Here is a 20,402-nt window from a genome sequence, read left to right on the forward strand (position 1 = left end):
TGGTTTACGTGAAACTTAGACCGCCTTGCCCTAACTGCCGCCGGAGTCGTCAGACTCTCGCATTCCAGCGGAATCGGAAGCAGGTGCGTCACAAGTGCCGGTCACGTGCTATGTCACGGCGAGCGCGTTGCACAAAACCCTGCAACGCGCGCTTGCACCCCTGTCAGCGTGATGATGGTGCTGGCGACCTGACGACAGCCATCCTGGCGTCGCCTCTGTCCTCCTCCTCCCCCCCTCCCCCATTCCGGGCCCCCTTTGTTCTGGCTGGGCTTTGGCGAGGAGGGTGGTGCCCAAATGTGTCGTCGACTGCCTCCGGTCATTGTGCGCCGGTGGCCGTGGATACGACGCTGCTGGCGCCCACAACGCCCGTCTTTGTTCCTGCCCTGCTCTAGCGCGCGCCCGTGGAAGCCCCTCTTTTGCCGCTAACGTCTCGCTTGTTGCCTGCAGTGCTGCGCGAGTCGCTAGGCGCGTAACACCGAGGCCGTGTTAGCAGCGTCCTTGCACCTTGGCGTGTTTGGTATCCCCCTCCCCCTTCCATTTCTGAACTGTCGACGATTAGTGCCACAGCTTGTTATATTGTTGCGCCCTATATTATCATTTTTTTGTGACCTAATTTCATCGCTGTTACCCTGTTACCGTCATGCATCTGTGCGGTTGCTCGTGCGTGCACCAGTCTTTCATTCCACAGCTCGGCGAAAATCCTCGCAGACTCGCTATGCTTGAAAATCCGGCAAGCCAAACGACATTGGGTTCGGATATCCGCAGATTGTCGCGCCGCCTATGGTTGCATAAACGAACCTCATAGGACTGCTCGAAGCTTTGTCTCAAAGTTTACGGAGGCCTTCTCCCGGTAGATGACGCCAGAGTCGCCAACCTGGCCTATGTATGGTAGCTGCACGCCGGAGATGCCCGATAGAGGGAGTGCGCTTCGGATATGCGGCGAGTCACTGACGAACTCTCAGTATCAGCCGTCCTGCCGTGGAACGCACTGGCTGTCGGTGTCTGTGACTTCTGCGGCGCCGCATAGAACTGCTGAGACTGAGCGTGTGTGTATACATACCTCGCATTCGAAGTTGGGGGGGGGGAGGGGGGGTCGCCATTCAGGCGTGCCAAAGTGCCTCCGGTGTGCGCGCTGTCATCATCGCCGTCGTCCGGGGCACGGTCGTTGAGCTGCCGAGCGCGACCCTGTTTCGGCGGCGGAAATTGTCTCTTCCGCTCTGTTTGTCGTCCGCCGTCGTTTTGGCCCCCGCCGCGCCCCCGTGTGTGACGGAATGACGTGGGCACTCCGCCCGGCGAGGCGAAATGGCCTCGGTCATACTCCGCTCATGTGACTGCGCGCTTTGAATAAGAAATGTAGAAAAGAAAGCCCGCTAGGGTAGCACGTATAGTCGACTGCGCTTATAGCGAAAGGCTGCACTTTTATGTCACTGCTATGCCGTTTCTTGCGACACTGTGCCGAGTTCTGCCCCGACTGATGATAGAAGACATGTAGACGTCGGGATGCTATGACTGCCATTGATTCTGCGTTCACTTCCTGCCGAAAAAAAGTTTGTTAAACCTGAAACATATGCCCTTGCAATTAATCTGGGGAAGGGGAGGGGGAAGGTGCACAAGCTCCACAGGCTCAATACACTGCGTATTGGTCAGCGTCTCGTCTTCGACATGGTACTGTTGGATGTCGCCATCTCCTACGCCCGAGTGCGTCGCGACATCTCATTGCGAATACGCCTCTCATAAATGTTAATGCGGCTTCACCTCAGTGTCTCGTGCACCGTCTAATCGCAACTGTCAATTCAGAAAACAGAATACGTAGGCGCAATCTGTGTGTTCCATGAAGCGGAATAACATGTCTCGGTGGCTACCGTGACGCAACTCGCGGTCACGTGTGGGTCGGTGGCATGCGTTGTTGGCTTTTCATCTTCGTTTTACTCAAGACCAGTGACGCCATGTTTCGATCCAAGCGCACTGAGGCGAAGCTGGCTTTAAAGGGACACTGACGACAACTTCAGCACATATTTTTTATTTTTTTCAGTAAAAGTTGAATGTCTCACTTTTTCTGTCTATCTTGACGTCTGTCCGGCAGCAAAAGGCGCATTTAATGCAGAGATTCAAACTCGTGACGCCCTCGCCGAAAAGTACTTGTTGCCACCGTTTTCAAGTGAATGGCGGTGTAGCCTAGGCTCCGAGATCCGCGACAATTCATTGTCGACGTAGTACGTACTTTACTTGCAAAGTCGGCCGATGGGGGCAGCACCTGTATTTAGTGTGTAGTTTCGTATTTTTGTGTGTATTTTGTTTTTTGACCCTATATGTTACTATAGTTAGCTTCAGTTTGTCTTCATTGTTCCTTTAAAGAATTATGCGGAGGAGGGGATTTATAAGGATTATTTTTGTTCCGATTCTATTCCATTCTATTCATCTTCGCTTGCGCAGAGCGGTACAGATCCTGTCGCTATCCGTCGTATGCCTAGTGGGACCGATAGGAACGAAAGCGCAATGGGAATAGAATAGTTGCATTCTCGTTCACCCTGCTCTCCATAGGCTCTGTATTCGAACGGTGCCCGCTTTAATCAGCGCGCCACCGCATTCTTTATGAGCGACGTGAATCTCGGACCGTCGTCGTCTTCCGAAATGTGCGGCTGGAATTATTCGCGCTGCGTGCGCATTCGAGCGACGTGCGCGCTCGCATGCATGCACACCCCGGGAGTGGTGCCCGGCATCTTATATATACCGTGCGTCCTTCGTGCTTCGCGAGAGAAAAAGCAAAAAAATAAAGAAGTATCCCCGCGGGAGCAGCGGTGGTGCCAGTGTGCGTAGTATAGCGTGCTGGGGCCATTTTCTTTTTCTGGGCCAGCTGACGGAAGTTGAAAGCGCGCTTTGAAGAAAATTGCGCTCCCTTGGGGAGAACTGCGGGCGACAGCCGCCGTGCTTTTTTTGTTGTTTTGTTTTATTCACCTTTCTGCTGCGCCTGTTGACGTCTTCGGTCCGAGCGGCCTGCCTGCGTATATTTATACGCCTCCATAGTCTTCTTCCTCTACACTCTAAGAAAAAAAGATGTGATCTTAGTCTTTTTGGGGGGTAAAACACTTGTCGCTGAGCTGACACCTTTTTGGGGGTAAGGTTACGCTGTTTCTTGGAGACTAAGTATTTATGCTCTCGCACATAGAGTAATGTTACGCTCTAATAGCCTAAACTTGCACTGACATAAGAAGAGTAACTTTAAACCAGTTAGGTATAACATTACGCCTTTCTAAAAGGGGTAAATGTTAGCCTGAGGAAAGCATAAACATATCCTAGCATGCAAGGTGCAAAGTTACTTTGTCAAAGACTAAACTTATACCGTCATAAACAGAGCAAAGTTTGCACCCCTGTGGTGCATGCTTATACCCTTACATGGTGGATAAAGTTACCCTTCTAGTGGTACAAAGTAATGCCCTACTGCAAAGGGTATCTATGCACTACTCGGTGGTGTATTTATACTGTCCACACGAGAGCATTATTACCCTTCTATAGCGTAAACCTGCCCACTGAATGCAGAACTAAAGTTGACCCATATGGTAGAAGCCCGAGTCTTTCTGGAAGTGCAGGCAGTGTCAAAATGTTGCGACGAATCTTTCATGTGAGATGGTCTGTGTCATTGTGTGTTCAGGTGCAGGTACTACTGCAGAATGTACACAAAGAATTCATAAACGAATTGGAGAAAGAAACATACCGTCATATTTATTTTGTCACATGCTACACCATATTACAGCAATGACCCTGGCAGTCTTCTTCATACAGGTGGAGGCAGCATGTACCATGTATTTGACCTGCACAGAGAAGAAAACATATAATGAATTTTGCAACCACAAAGCTCAGACGACGTGACCATGGGCTTAGTTAATTCAGGTCTAAAAGTGTAAACCACACAAAAGGCAGGGATAAAGGGCGATGCATGAAAACAATGCCACAAGTGCAGGCTTCTGTTTATTAATGAGAACCAAAATCAGAAAAGATATGCAGGAAAAACAAAACATGTCCTAAATGGCAGCTACTTAATCACTCACATATGCTGACATTATCACAAGCACACTGGCTTCTCAGGAAAAATCCAGAATATTGTGCCCAGCTGCACGGTCAGGCTGTAGGCATCACGGATGCCAGACTAAGAAGAGGGTCATATCAAGAAACAGAAAAACATGTGCATGAAATGGAAGCTACTAAAAGGTGATAAAATGAAATGCCGTTTAACAAACCCTTCCCTCCATTCTCGTGTTTTTATTTCTCTGTATCTAGAGTGGTTAAGGTTTCATGCAGCCCTTGCTAACAATATGTCTCTGGTCTCTGATGCCATTATATGTTTTGTTGCCCATACAGTGAATTTTCTTCCTAAAAGGGAAGTGTAGGTGATTATCTGAGCATCAATGAGTGATACTTCCAATTGTAATTTTCCCTGCATATATTACCTGTGAATTCATTTCCGATTAGCAAACAGCAGGAAGCTTGTGCCTGTGATGGCATTTCTGGGTGCATTGCATTGTCACAGCCTTTCGATACAGTTTAAATACCTGGTGAAAGGCCTATGCACAAAGGCTATGCACTATAAATCTTAGTCTACCACTCCTGGAAAACAAGGAAAAGCTTTCGGCTAAATGTGAAATAATAGCAAGGGCAACTTACACATCTAAAGAGTTATCTCCATGCATGAGGTAACATCATACCAAAAAAATTATTTGGACCACATTATAATAAAGATACTTTTTATTCACGTTCATAGCCTGTTTCATACTACACCTCTACATTATGCCTGTGCAAAAAGCTTTGGTTATGGACTGGCCTTCACTGACAGACTACATTAACTACACAAGCAGCATAGAACAGTCTCCTTCTAAAGCACTATTTTTGCTTGAGGAAATTACAAAGCTCGTCTTTTTATTTAGACAGTGCTGCTTCATCCAATGCTTGCAGCATATGCAGCAGCAGTAATTCTCATGAATTACATTTTGCTGGCACAACAGAATGTTGTGTTACCTTTACACATCTTTTCAGATGCTTAGCATAATGAAATTGTAAACACTGACTGACAGCATGCAAGAATGGCTATTAAACCAGTTGCCTTCCATATCTGCTTTCACATGCAGGGCATGTGAGCTTAGTTAAATTTTAAGTTCACTCCAATGTGAAATAGAACAAATATGGGTTCACGTGAGTTATTGGAAATTATTCACATTAGTGAACAGCACCTTCCTACTCAAAAAGAAAGTGTGAACAGTGCAAAGAAGATGAACAGCCTCACATAGCTTCATATCACATTAAGCTCTACATGCATAAACGACGGTGCTAGTCATATTAGCTTGGTAGCATGCCACCCTGCCAAGCATTACCATAACTCTGCATCATTTTTTTCTGACTTCTCCAGCAACATGAATTGTAGGCAGCGCCTCTCAAACTAATTCAATATGAAATCTTTGCTGAAGTCCAGCCTACTTTTGCAGAAAAAAAACTGGATTTATACTTCATGCCATAAAAAGTGGTCACAATTATTCAAACCATTATTCAGAAATTCTTTCGGAACTAAGTCCTCGAAAACATTGAAAAGCTCTAAAATCTCTGTAATAGAATGGCTGCAGCTGCGCAACATAGCATACTATGTTCACGGATGGACATCAAGTGATGATTAACTTGCAACAATGTCCCAATTACATAAAAATATACATACCACACACGTCTAGTCCCGGCCACTCGTACGGTTTTGAAGAATCCAGGCTGAACTTCGGTGCTAGGAGTGACAATGGTTGTGCACCTTTGCATCCCTCCTTCTCCCAGGTGCACTGCAATAGAGATGTCATTTATAGCGTTAGTGTAATGGTTAGTGATAACTTATATGTTCATTAAACCACGTAATGGCAGCACACATGCTCAAAAAACGACAGGAATAGTTTGAAAACGAGAAACAACTTTTTGTTCCAAATTTTATCTATTACAGCACTTGCCACATATTTATCACAGGCATAATTGACGCAGTGCACTGGCATAATAAGCCTAGACAAACTTCTACAGCACAATGACCTATTACCAGTGAATTGTCACTAAGTGCCTAACATAATTAACATATCTTCTAACAGCCACTGCAGAAAAAAGAAAGAACTATACTGTTACTGCTTACGAGATTGACAGTATTCATTACAGAATTTTTTTTTCGTTGACAGATTACCGCAGTGCAACCAAAATCCTTATTGTTCTAAACAGAAAAGCTTAGATACTAGCGTATTCTTCTATTCAACCTCTTAGAGCAACATCAAACCTTAAGTTTCACTCTTTCATAAGAGAATACAAGAGCACAAAAAGAGGTGACATAGACTGTACGCTTTTGTGAGCTAATGTTTGGCCACCAACTAGCCCTGACCTTTTCACTAATAAAAAGAACTAAACAAGTTCACTTTTCTCTATTAGTTCTCAGCCTGAGTGAAGAGCCAGTTACATATCAACTTAACACCATTAGCAAGCGCATCTTGCCATTCGAATGCAGTAAAACTGCTGGCATGATAAGTCACATTCTGGGTTAGCAAAAATATTGCAAGGTGTAAGCGAAAACGGCCGCATGCCTGGAAGCGCAGAGCACAAATGAGCTGCTAATTTCTTGCCTATGAATAAATAAATTTCACGTTTACTGTTTTATCGTTTGCTTGCTACTCCGTGGTAAAGAAAAAAAAAATTGACGCCGTCCATTCGCAAAAAAAAAAAAAAAGCGGCCTGGCAGAAGGAGTTGCCTTGCAGCGCTAAAATTATAAAGGGATTATTGTGCAATAAGAATCACATACAGTGCTGCAGTAGATGTGAGCACTGCGCGCAGTACGTGCCACAGAAGCGCGCACACTAATTTACTCGCCCCTTTCTGAACGGAGACTGCGGTTTGGACTTACCTTACTGAATGGTCGTGAGCAGGGACAAATACTTGGCGTTGAAGAGACGACCGGCAATGTTCTTTCGCACGGCAGACGAAGGATCAGAGCCTGCAGCGAAAGAAAGCATGAGAAAGACGCCTGCAGATTGCGCCGCTGCGATCGTGTGTTGTACACGATAGGCTCCCTCCGGCCGCACGCGACCGGCTCAAAACAAGAAATAGCAACAAGCAGCGGCTCGCGCACACAATCCATGATAAAAAATCTGTATTGAACACACCATAACTTGATGGCAGGAAACAACCCGTATGACCAAACGAAAATGTCACTTACTTGTACGGTTGAAATTGGGCGCAAAGAATCCGTACGATGAGGGCGCCGCGACGATCTGGCGTGCGCTGTTTCTTTCAGACGTTGACTCTTTCGCGAAGATGTCGCCCACTGCAGCATCACACATCGATGAAGCTTGCACGATGAAGTAATCGCTGAACAGAACCTAAACGCACAGAGGCCCGTACTAAAAGATGAAAAGAGGAATGCGCGTCGCGACTTGCACGCACGGCACTCAGGCGCGGTAAACAGCGGCTTCGTCTTCGACTCTACGCGAGCGGCCAATCCAAATAGACAGGCACGTGACCTGAAGAGGGAGAAGGGAGAAACTACAACCCATCGCCAGCCATCGCTTCCAAAGCTTGCTTAGAGGTATTACAGAGGATGTTTTCCTTCCTCCATGCTTCGTGCCTTTCTTTCGTTCCGCCGGACCCCGCGCTTCCCCTCTTTTCCTTTTCTCCGCTGACTAAAAGAACGTCTGCGTTCCCAGTAGTGTCCCAAGGTCAAGCTGCCCGCGTGCGGGGCAACAACCTTTGGTCTTTGCAATGTGCTGGTAGTTTATTATTTTTGCATGCGCCTCTCTGCCCTTGTGGCACGTATTTTTCCGCGCTTTCGGCGTGCGCACAACTCTTCGTTTATCGGAGACAACGAGCGCGGCGAGACTCGTCTTGTCAGTGCTTGCAATATCCCTTTGAAGCTTTTTACGCAGCCAGCTATTACGCAGTATGAATTACGCAGATGCTGCCGTAAATGTGTGGCGTATCCAACAGAATAGTTTTCAGAGCAGCTGCAGCTTAAAGTTACGAGCATCATTCGGAAGTTCTCGTACTACCGCGTACAGGAGCTACTGCGAAATATATATCAATAAACTGCCCTTCCTGTACTTCTAAAACCGATGTAAATGCTGCAGCATTATTGATTCAATGTCATTCTGTCGTAGGCTACAACAACAACAACAATGTCAGGTACAGTAACAGTTTTAAATACTGATATTGCCGCGTGATATTGCTGCGAGAAATTTCAACTTTCTTTTGTGGGGCCGCACGTGTGAGGAGAATCCGAAGAAAGCAAAAAAAAAACCGCTCTGTTCAAAAATAGTTTAACTCAATCGAAATAGATACAGCTGTAGAGATATGGATTTAATAAAGCCGCATCGAGTGATCAGAAGCGTCAGGCAAACAAAGGGGATTCACAACATTTGAACATTTGAGGAAGATGGCGCAGAAGAGGGCTTCAAACGACAGTCGACCACTGCTGATGCAGCAGTTCTCACCTCTCATCGTTCCAGTGTTCGCGAAGTTCTCAAAATATTTTCAAAATGGGTCAACAGAGCAGAAATGGAACACTGCCAGCGCTATGCCAGCAAGCATCCGTTAAGACGCTTCAACCGACTGGTTATTCGGGCGATTCCGTCTATTTACGCGCTTTCATTTTATTCTATATAGGCAGTTGCCACCGCTGAATTTATGCTTTTGTTAAAGATTGGTTCGTCAGTGCGATACAATGTGTCCTTTAGCTCAGTTTTATTTGTGCATACAAGACAAAAGTCTCAGTCATCCGAAGCAACTTACGATGATGAAGGAAAACCTGCCGGTTTATACGCCCTAGTTTCATTTATTTTCGAGCTTGGGTCTTCGGGCTGCGTCTATCTAGTGCAATGTACTGTTTAGTGCTTATCATTAGCCTCTAAAAGAAAGAGTTATTTCCTGACGCATGAACCATTCCATAAGAATTCACAATGCACTGCCGCAATATAAGCGCCTTGATTACTGTTTCCTCTGGCTCCCGGTTTGTTGCGGAATTCGATGCTTCCATAGCGCTACAGTTCGAAAAAAAAAATGGAGGCAGTCAACTTCATTTCTGACTATCAGTACTATTTGACTGCATTAAAGCTGCGCGGAACAACCTAAAAGCTAACAGTTACGTACACGTACACTGAGTTTAAGCTAATTTCTGCTCTTGTAGGCGTGCAGCACAATTTCATACGCAAGAGAAGTTCGAATAGACTTAAATCGCTTTGGTCGCCTCGCTCCCTGTTTATCAATTTAAAATAAGCTGAAATTGAATTGCTTCTATGTGAAACACTTGTATGCGCCAAAACATGATCAGGAAATGCAGCTATCTCGAAAACTGATTACTATGGGCTTCGCTATCTTGTGCCGAGAGAAAGGATCCGTACACTTGTTGGAAAGGAAACGTAGAAATGTCTTTTACGCTGCGTTGAGGAGTTTCAGAGCAGATGTAGTACAAATGCTGGTGATCTCATAGTAGACCAGCAAAAGTGCGACTCTGAGGCCTGGCTCGTGTCTTGGTAAAAGTGCTCTAAACAAAAAAGTACCTATATATATGGAATGGTCAGGCCACGCTCACAACTCAGTTTAGATCCAGAATTATTCCTTCCCTAGTTTCTTTCATTTTGGTTTTTCAGCGTTGTCAGTATTAGTGGTGAAGATCACGCGGTTATCAGCGAGTAGGGCTCTTTTTTGTTGTTGAAATGGAGCAGAAATATGAGAGTGCAATTTATTCGGGATTTGCGTGACATTGCATCTTCAGCTAACATAAAATTACTGCGTCAACAATCTCGCTCGTTCGTCTGATTTTGATTTATTAACTTGTATGCATGTTAACCTGAACCCTTTCTGTTATTCGTCTGTTATTTGCTCAGGAACATGTGCCACAACGAGGGGTTATTCGAAAAGTGGTGCACGTTATTCGAAATTGTACGGAGGGAATTAACCGCCCTGGTATTTATCGTACGCTATTAGAAAATGAAGAACAGCGCTGACTAATAGAGCTTACGCTGGCTGTGAAGCAAAACTGTTCCTTTTAAAGCTTTTATTACCGCTTTAATAAAAGCGTAACCACAAGCCGAAATTATAAGCGCAATAATTTTTATGCCTCTGGTGTGTTGAAGCGCTAAACTGTTGATTTCGTTCAGAGCTGCGATTGGTCAGAGGAGTAACACAGCACCGATCATGCCGTCTGTCTTTGCTGACTTACTTCTTTTTAAAATGATATCCAATCATGAGTATGAAAGCACATGCACCGAATATTAGTGATTATTTTAGGCCGTTAGCAACCAAGAGCATGTTTGCATGCGTGATGGTTGTCGTGGCTGATCGCGGCCAATGCACCTTTTTTCAGTAACGTTCTGTGCATCCGCCAAGCCGCCTCCAGGCGGAGATGGGTAGAAGATCGCTGTACGTGTTCTTCCAAGAAATAGCTTCTGGTCCCTTGAAGAAGCGAGGAGGCGCGGTCAGTGTCGCCAGCGCGGGTGAAAGGATCAATGCAGTGGGGGAGCGTGAGCCAGCGTAGCTTTCAACTATTGTCCTCAAAATAACCCCGCCACCCCGCTTTCGGGAGAGGGCCATCTTCGAGAGGGAGGGGAGGCGGTGAGGGCTGCATACTTTGCTGTACAGCGTCTTCGCGCAGAGGGAACACAGCTGGTTTGAAGAGTAAAAAAGGGGGTAAGTTTTCTGAAAGAGACTAACGGCCTCCACCACCTCGACACGGGTGTAATGATGCACTCTGCAAAGTGCATCGTTAGTCCATGCGCCTTCAGATAGCATAAGTCGTGAAGATACACCCTTCTTACACCCTTTTTTCTTAGAGTGTAGCGTGCACCCGCGGTCTTTGACGCTTCTCGGGCTGGCTTTGCTTTTTCTTCTTTTTTTTTTTGTATCCGTGGCACGTATCGTGTTTGCGTGCGCATAAATACCTATATGCACGTGGGCATGGATCTTTTTTTTTTTTTGACAGCGTATGCATAACGCGGTCAGGTTGGATATTGCGGTTCCCGTTCGTGCTCAGATCGAGCCCTCTTTCTCATCTCGGCGATGGCCACTTTGGGGTTCGCGATCTGTGTCGCGGTCCCCCGAGAAAGACTCGCATTAAGCGTTTCCAAAAGCCGTGCAGTTGCACTCTAACCTTTTTGGAGCTATATGCCGCCGCGAGAGGAGCCCAGTATGCCATTGTGCGCGTTTTAGTTTCCGTCGACAGGTGTCGGCAACTGTGCGCAAGAGAGCGGAAGTGCCTTACTGATGTACGGTCTTTGTCAAAAGTAACCAGGCTGCACGGTTTACTTCACAGTCGGATTGTAAAGCTATTATGCCAGCTCTCAAGCTCTAAATCTTTGTATGGTAAGAAGAACCCATGTCCTCACTTTCAAAGAAGTTTTTGGTCTTTAGGGAAGAAGTGAGGGGTTTACTATACGGATGAGAATCAAACCATGCAGCCTGGTTACTTTTGACAGAGGCTGTACATACAGACTCATACCATGACCGGCCGTGCGCTAGCTGCCAGACTCAAGGATCCGCACGAATCTCGGTACCCGATCTCGGAGGCAAGCCTTTGAAAGCATATAAACAGCGAGTCTCTCTTGGAAGGCGACGGAAGCCAAGGTGCATGTTGATTACCCACCGTCGCGAGTCTGGCTAAATGTTCCGCGTATGCACGGCTTACGCTTCAGTAAAACTTAACAGCCTGGCAGCCGCTGTATCTTATTTGCGATGCAACAAAAACACGTCTCCTCGTAACCTGCTTCGCAGTAGCCCACGGGTGCTTACAGTAAACGCTGAACACGCTGTCCACTGGCGAACCCCCGCAAACTCGGCAGCGACTGCGCGCGAATCGCGTCGCAGACAACGAACGGGTCGTAACACATGCAGGGGCGTCGTGCCGGTGCACCCTCGGCACGCGCCGTAGAGGGGGAGGAGGAGGATAATGAGGCGATAAAGTTTCTAGCGCGTCGTCGTCGTCGACGTCCTCTGTGCGGCGCGACGCGACGCGTCGTGACTGTCCGTGAGCCCGGATGCGCGCAGCGACGAACAAAGCCTATGCGCGCGCGCACACGCGTGCACCTCGTTCCGACTCCTCCGCGTGTGTTGATATGCAGGCTGCGCCATGCGCAAGGCCGTGCATGCATACGCATGTATAGTTCGTAAACACCGACACGAACAGCTGTATAGGCAGACGCGCACACCGCTTCGCGAGCGCGCGCTCCTGGTTTCGCCGCCCAGGGAGGCATCGCCCACCACTGCCCCCCTCCCCTCCCGCAGCGCGAGTCGCGGTTTCGTATGTAGGCCATGCGTCGTCTCTTTTGACGTCCGCGGCGGGGAAGTTCTCCGAGGCTGCGTCAAGCGGCGGAGACGCTTTGACGGCTTGATTCGAGGCTCGGCCGGCCCGATCTTTTTTATATACTCCCTCTCTCGCTCTCCGATCAGCTGGGTGCCGGGAAGCGGGCTGTCCTTATATATTCTCTTTCTCGTCTCCGATGACGTCCGGCTCCAAAGCGGAGCTGCGCGGGGACGCCGTCGTTGCAGTAGCGAGGTTCGTGTGTGTTCCGCTCCACTGGTCCAGTGCACGTGGACGGTAGAACTGCCACCCCACCCGTTCCTCCGTCTGCACATACATCCCCCTACCCACCTACCTGTACCCTCTTTCCTCCTGTGCCTGCCCTGCGAATCCGTGTCGATCTTCCGCCCCGTTAAAATTGCGCCTCGTCGACCTGTGTGCTAGTATCTGCGTCGAGTCTCTGCGAGGACAGGAAAGAAAAAAAAAGTAAAGAGGAGGCACGACTCTGGCGGAGTTGTCCACTCCGCGATCATGGCGCCCGCTGACATCAAGTGCGAACTGTCTTGTGTTGCACACGTAGGCACTGATTTGGATGTCTCTCGCCTTCCTTGAGGAAGATTAGAGGCGCGTTGAAGACCACGTGGCTGTTGGGGTATGTAAGTGTATCCATCTGTAGATTGCCAACACCATCTTGAGGTCCTGGGGCACCTCTGACCGTCATGCATGCTAATCTAGCGCTTTTGCTGGGGAACGCATACGATAGCCCATCAACTTTACGCGTGCTCAGCGTCCATCTGTTTGGCTCGCACCCCGTGTGTTCCAGAGTTCTATCCAATCTCCCGACGCTGTCGGTATGGAACTTCGCGCTGCCACTGCGGGCTGGGATACATTTTTCTTGTTTCTTTTTTAGTTCCAATGCAGTCTATGTCTTCGAAGGAGCGTGTCAGCGTGTCGGTTCAATCTGGGGTTCGTTGTGCGAAGTGGCGTGGCGGTGCCTTGTCTATACTAGCTGTCGCGCTGCGCTCTGGGACATTGAGAGATGACTGGTTGACTTGGCTGTATACCTTGACTATACCTTGACTATACTTGTCTTGCCCGGGGTTCAATGGCTCCGCGTAGAGAACTTGCGAGACTGAATCTGCATGGGTTATCGACCGCTGGAAAGAACAGCTCGCGCCTCGTAACAAGAACGTTCCCCCGGCTGGGACGTGATCAACGGTCCCCTGTCCTGATAGACAGCGCGTAAAGCAAGCGAGGACTCGCCGCGGCGTTGTCTGGCGCCTCCGTCTGTGCCGTCTGACCTCTTCTGGTTACCTTTGCGTCTTCTTCATCGCGTCCAGTGAGCGATGACGTCTGGGCGCGGTCTTGGGGACGTCCCTCCCCCGTCCATGTTGCGCGCTTCATCGGTACCCGTTCACCGGGGCGCGTGTGCGAGATGGATGGAAGAGCACTTCGCAGGAGAATAGAAACATCGGCCTGCGCTTACCGCGAGGCTTGCATGGAGAGAGGGAGGCGCTTTTCGTCCGTGACGTGTCTGGCTCAGTCTTGAGGCACGGCGTCGCTTTCGAGAACAAGAAAGGTCAGAAGAAAAACGCGACGGTTCGTTGGCCTCGTCTCATTTTTGTCGTGCACCGTCTTGATTCCTGCCCTTCGCGGTGCAGATGTCGCACTTGAGAGACAGCACGTCTGCTGTCCTCGATTGTCCCGTCGATCGTTTCGTGACAGGACGCAACCTTGGAAGCCGCCCGGAGCGTGAAGCCGTCGCTGTATAGGCATTAATTAAGGCTACGATCGGAGCAAGTTGGTACCGATTCATTGGAAAGCAGCGCGGGAAGACAGGACAGTGTTGTATTGCGTGTTCTTTCTTTCGTCCCGTCTTCCCGCGCTGTGTACCAACTTGACTCAAATCGCAGCCTTAGCGTAATTTATAGCAGCGTGGGCTCTCCTCTATGCAGCAGTCCAACGCTTGTGATTCGTGTTCTTAATTCCGTCTGTCCTGTCTTCCCGCGCTGTTCAACGGTGAAGCTGTACGCATTATGTTGTGGCTGCAGTGGAAGCAGTGACAGCACAGGTGTGACCTTCCTCGGACGGTTAGAGATGCCTTTGTTTGATCTGTGGGGTATACAGTGCAATCGAACTCAACGAATCTCAACCCGAACAAGTCGGAAGATTTGTTCGAATTAGGCGGAGCGCTAGCGGGCTCTCTTAAACACACGCGACCGTGACAGAACCAAAGTGTCAGTTCGCATAAACCGGGTGTTCGAATTACGCGAATTCGATACAGCGAGGTTCTCTTGCGCACGAAATGTTTCGCCGTGGGCCACGAAAATCTCCGATAGTTTCACCAGCGTGAAAGCCCTTATGGCGAGTTAAAAGCCGCACGCGCGTTCGTGGATCGTCCCTTCGATCCCGTCAAATATAGCGCACCTCTATATCGGTGTGCGTGACGCCCTTTCTTCTGTCTCGTTATCGTCGGGAGCTACGTCTGCGCGCAGGGTGTGCCCCGCGCACCAGAGGGTCCCGTGCGGAGACTTCGATCGAAGCCTGCCGGGGCGAAGGTTATCCTCGTTGTCACCAAAAGCGCGCGCTCGCTCGCGCCCAGATGCGCCACGGTTTTCGGGGCGCCGTCGCTCTTTGAGGTGCACCTGATAAACTCGTCTCCCGACCCCGCGCCATAAACGGCTGGCACGAGCTTTCTGGTGGGTCTTGTCCTGGACGTGTGTACCTCGGCTGTGGCGACTACTAAGAGCCGTAGATTGCGGAGTGTAGGGATGGCCCTGAATAGCTCTGCCCTTAGTGTCGCCGCGGCTTGCTCGGTTTTGGTGTTCTTGCTTTCTCTAGCGTCCATTCGCCGCTGCGAACACTCTTCTTTAGAGCACGCTCTCCCTCGAGTCCACAGGGCCCTCGCTGCCACAGCGCTGGCTTCTTTTGGATGTACGGACCCAGAAACCAGGGAGAGTCACGGGACGGTTTGGAAGTTCAATCAAGGCTGCCCCACATGACGGGCCTGGGAGAATTTCATTGGAACCGGCCGATCTCCGCTGGTCACGTGGTTTCAGACTTAGGCGTGCATGGTCGGCGTGATTCAGAAGGTGAAACGGGAGGCTTCAGAAGAGCCTGGCTGCCTCCTTGGCTGGCGGCGACCGTCTGCGTGACATCACGCTCTCAGACCACCTGGAAGGCACCGGCTTGAGATGTTCGCCGAGCAAATCGGAGCTCCTCATACTCCCACCTACCAACAATGGCAGATGCAAGACCAGACAACGCGAATGCGAAAAAATCAGAATCGTAACCAAATCCGGCAACGTGATCCCCGAGGTCAGCAAAATCAGGATCCTAGGCATGGTCATCGAAAAGCATGGAAGAAACGGCGAAACCATCGCCCGTCTCACGGCAAAAGCGGCCAACGCTATGCGACTCCTCAAAAGAGTCACTTCCCGGAAGGCTGGCATGAGAGAGGAGAGCCTAATCAGGCTCGTCCAATCCTTCGTCATCAGCCACGTCGCGTACGTTGCAGCCTACCATAGATGGCTGCAACACGAACGCAACAAAATTAATGTAATCATCAGGAGAGCGTACAAGGCGGCGCTGGGCCTGTTCGAGTCCACGAGCACGACCCGCCTCTTACAACTCGGGATCCACAACACGCTCGAAGAAATAGCCGAAGCGCAACGGACCTCTCAACTGGAGCGGCTGTCCACGACCAAAGCCGGGAGGAAGATACTGGACGACCTGGGAATAGGACACTCGAACGACGCGGAGACAAAGCTCCCCGTCCCCGAAGAGGTCCGACGCCAGACCAGAATCGACCCCATACCCAAGAACATGAACCCCGAGTATAACAAGGAAAGAAGAGCGGCGAGGGCCAAGGCTCTCATCGACCTGCACGCCAACGACGAGCACGCGCGGTACGTGGACGCGGCCGAATACCAACGGAACGCCTTCGCAGCGGTCGTCATAGAGGCGTCGACCGGCGCCACGAGGACGGCAGCGAGCGTGAGAGGCGCCGGAGCGGAACAAGCGGAGGAGGTGGCCATCGCCCTGGCCATCGCCGACGCAGACTGCTACACGGTGCTGAGTGACTCGAGACAGGCGGTGCGAAACTTCGCCAAAGGCCAAGTCTGCAGGGAGGCCGAGCGCGTACTACGAGCGACTAAACTGCAAGACCGAAGAGTAAGAATCAAGTGGTTTCCGGCGCACGCGGGCGACGCGTCGGAACGCAGTGCGAACCACAATGAGACGGCACACGCAGCGGCGCGAGCGCTAACCAACCGCGCCCCGGCAACACACCGTCCAACGTGGTTCGGAGCCAAGGACCGCATGACCGACTACAGCGAAATCACGAAGGCCTACCGCCTGGCTCGCAGGACTCTCCCACCCCCGCACCCGAGGCTGAGTCGAGCGGAGGCGGTACTACTGAGACAGCTCCAGACCGGATCGCTACCGAGCCCGGGACTGATGCATCGCATGTACCCCGAGACCTACCCGACCGATACGTGTAGAGTCTGCCGGAGGGAGCCGGCAGATCAGACGCACATCTTGTGGGACTGCATCAGAAATCCAAAGGAAGCAAGATCAGGAACAATCCCGCCGCGGCTGGAGGCAGCAGCGAAGAGCAACGACCATGACCAACAGCTATGGGCCGTCCAGCAGGTCCCCGGGGCGCTCGAAAGGCAGGGACCCAGCGAGCCGGCAACGGCGAGCGGAGACCCGCGCCGAGTAACGGCAGCCTCGTAGACGACATAGGCCCTCGTCGGGGCGCGCGAGCGCCCGCTGCAGGCACAAATAAAGTTTACTCCAATCCAATCCAATTCCCCCGTTACTTTTCCTCCATGATCGGAGGTTACACCCCCCTTTCACGAAGTCAGAGCGCAGCACCACATTAGCCGAATATTGACTATCATTCGCGATCATTTTCTTCGCGCAAATGCACACTCCGGTATCGCGTCCGCCGGCCCGTGCGTGGTGCGATTCCTCATTTGCGCGCGCGCTGTCGTGGCCGTATTGAAGACCAATGTGTGCTAGCCGTGGGTGTGCTTTGAAGAATGTACTTCGAGTGCTGGGTCTCCCCAGTGCGTTCATTAGGAAAGACGCCTTCAAATGTGGCACGCGCTCTCGCTACCACTCCCACGCGGTTTCGCGGCGGGAATCTGGGGCGTCCGGCGCGCGGTATCGGTGCGCGATCACGAACCTTACTTGCTTGTGGTGTAGCACGTTCGTGGCCTAAATGCCTGTTGCTAACTGTTCGTCGGCAGTTTGTGATTGGATATGCGTCGCTGTCTTGGACCTCGGCGATCACATCCTTTTCTTGCAAGCATCCTCTCCCCTTTTGTCGCTTGAAACGATCAGGAATTAGCCCGGACGATTAAGGGCTCCGTTGTGTAGACCTTTTCGGAGACAGCTCGACGGTCGCCGCCATTTTACGACATTGCACTGTGGTCATAGAACTAGGGAAGAGTTGAAGCACGTGGGATGGCTCCGCACATCTGTCACAGTCCTATGTTCACGTGTCTGGAGATTCGTGAAGAGGTCCACGCATTCCGAATATCTTCCTTCGGGGCTAACTAACGTTTCAGGAGGGGAATTAAACGCCCATCTCGTACATCGCTGGAGTCGTCACACACTTTGTTGCTGTCTTCTTGGCACGTCGAGACACATGTCCGGGCGTGCGAACAGACGCACTCTGTGTGGACCGCGCACGTCTTCGCGAAGCAGACGATATCTAGCCTGTGGTCTGGTCTTTACAGGCGTGGTCAAGAAGACTTCCAGCAGCCTATAGCAGTCTTGCAGGGGCGAAAGTCGTCGCGGAGACTGCAGTAGGTCGCTGGAAGTCTTCTTCACCACGGTTGCGAAGACCAGACTACTGGCCAGATATCGTCTGCCTCGCGAAGACGTGTGCGGTCCATCGTCTGTCATCACGCCCGGGCATGTGTCTCGACGTGCGTGCATCTCGTGCGTCCCGAGTGACTCACTCCGTCCGGTCAGCCGCTGAAAGGGCGTAGCCTCCCCCCCCTCTCATTTTCCCGAGAAAGACGCATTGTCGTGCATGCTGTGCTCGCTGCCCCAAAAACAGGTTGCGCGCGGCGTACCACGTCGCGACCTGGAAAGGGCTGCCCGCCGCCAAGAAATTAACGAACGTTTCCCCTTCTCGTGCGTTTTCTGTTTCTTCTTTCGCTCCTCAGCTTGCTTCCCCTATTGGCGCTTTGCTTTCCGAACCTCTTTTTTAGCCTCTCGTTCCAGCACGAAGAACGCGCCTGTGTGAGCGACCTTTTCTCTGCGCCGTCAAGGTCATTTTCGCTTGGGCGCCCGTGTTGTTTCTTTTTCGTGTGTATATACATCTCGCCTGTTACGTCGTCGTCGTCGTTCTGGCCCAGCGAAAGGGTTGCCGCTTTGGCCGGCGCGCCATTCGATGGTTGTGTGATCGTTGTGTGATTGAGGGGGAAAACCGGTTCCTTCTCCTTTGAGTCATTTCGCCGCTCGCCACCCCCGCCCCCCCTCCTCCCTTCGTCTTCGGCGTCCTTTTATTCTTTTCCGTTGCGAGCACCGTGAGGAGGAGGAGGAGGGGGGAGAAAGGGCGGACGCAGTTCAAAAACTACTGCCCCGTGCCAACCCGCCGCCCCGCACACTTCGCTGGCTGCCTCGGCCGGCCGTTGCCTGTGCGCGGCGAGGTCTGCGAAGAATGAAGTCTTGCCGGTGCCTGTCTGGTCGTGTTTTGCCGACCAAGGACGGCGCGTTATTGTTATGGCCTGCTCTGCCCCGTTATACCCGCCAATGCATGCCCCGGCCAGTAGTTTGCATGCCGTGATCGAATTGGCTTTCGTCTATCTGCGTCTGCTTCCCTCCCCTACCAAAGTACCCATCAAAAAAATGCGTTGATGCCTTGACATAAGGGGGTCACCTGCATATGGACGGTGAGCGAGGCGGCTTTTTACTTCCATCTGTTTCGGCGTGTTCATGCATATTCTTTATGCGTTTTCAGGTTGTTTGTGGACTTGTAAAATAAATGGCACTGTCGGTGTTGGTTGATTTGAACTTTTGTCTCGTGTGGGGGCCGCTGTATCATATCATGTGTTGACTGAAGTGTGAAGTTGATACCTATGCGAGCAAATAACAAATCTGTTTGCGTGTTACATCAAGCGCAACGAAGCATCACTGCTTGCCAACCTTGATTGGTAGGTGGTGATTGGGCGATTGAGTTTGTGACTCAAAAAATGTCATCAAGAGTACAAGTGGAGGGACACATTTCCGCTGAACTAATTGAGCCAGAGGCTGACAGCACGCACAGTGAGGAGAATACAAGAAAAAAGCAAAGAGCACTATAGTTTGCAATTTCTTGATGTGCATTGCATGGCATAGCTTATCTTTCTTCTCGTGTGTTCGTCTCCTTTTTGGTGTCCACGTTCTTCCATACTACTGAACATTCGTGTGAAGCAATGGACTGACTTAGCAGCGGGAGAGTCTGTTTCATTGCAGCCAAATTTGATGTCGGAAGGTTTAGTGCATGAAATTCATGTGGCTTTCAGTTCAGTGTTTTTGTTTTTTTTGTTCAGTCTGTTATTCAAGTATTTTCACACAGTGCGAGAAATGACAGGTCACTGCAGATTTCAGCTTTTCAGATGCCGGCTGAGCTGGTCCATTTGTGGCTAACTTCTTTTCCTGCTCTTCTTTTCTTATCCAGGTTTTGCAGCAGGAGATCGAGTCGCGAAGCGTGCAGGTGAAGTCCTTGCTGAGGCAGTGCGAGGCACTGTGCACGGGTACAAGCGCCACTGGCAAGAGCTCGACTCCAAACCCACAGCTCTCGACATCCCATGCCAAACAGCCAGCGCCGGCAGCACCACCACAGCAGGCAGCCAGAGAGAATACTGCGGACTGCTCCGCACCGCTCCAGCCGTTTTTCGCCAACGATGCCCATCGTATCCGGCGCGTTGCTGCGAACCTCGAGAAACGTTGGCATGCCCTGTGGCTCCGCTCTCTAGAGTGGCAGTGCTTCTTGGAGCAACTCCTGCAGGGTTCTCGGGTGAGTGTATGAATCCATTTCTTGTCTGTGCCGCCGCGGTGGCTCAGTGGCTACGGTGCTCGGCTGCTGACCCGAAAGACGCGGGTTCGATCCCGGCCGTG

General features: G+C 50.7%; 1 protein-coding gene across 1 annotated transcript in view; it reads left to right on the plus strand.

The window, feature by feature from the left end:
- klar (klarsicht) overlaps positions 1 to 20,402 on the plus strand; it is a 324,252-nt gene that overhangs the window by 241,110 nt on the left and 62,740 nt on the right. Inside the window, exon 8 of the mRNA XM_089557260.1 lies at positions 19,963 to 20,301. Within this exon, the coding sequence (XP_089413386.1) occupies positions 19,963 to 20,301 (339 nt within the window). The remainder of the gene's footprint in view (positions 1 to 19,962; positions 20,302 to 20,402) is intronic.

Source organism: Amblyomma mixtum, chromosome 8 (genome assembly GCF_055824585.1).
Source record: "Amblyomma mixtum isolate Tamu chromosome 8, ASM5582458v1, whole genome shotgun sequence".
In the NCBI taxonomy this organism is placed as follows: domain Eukaryota; kingdom Metazoa; phylum Arthropoda; class Arachnida; order Ixodida; family Ixodidae; genus Amblyomma; species Amblyomma mixtum.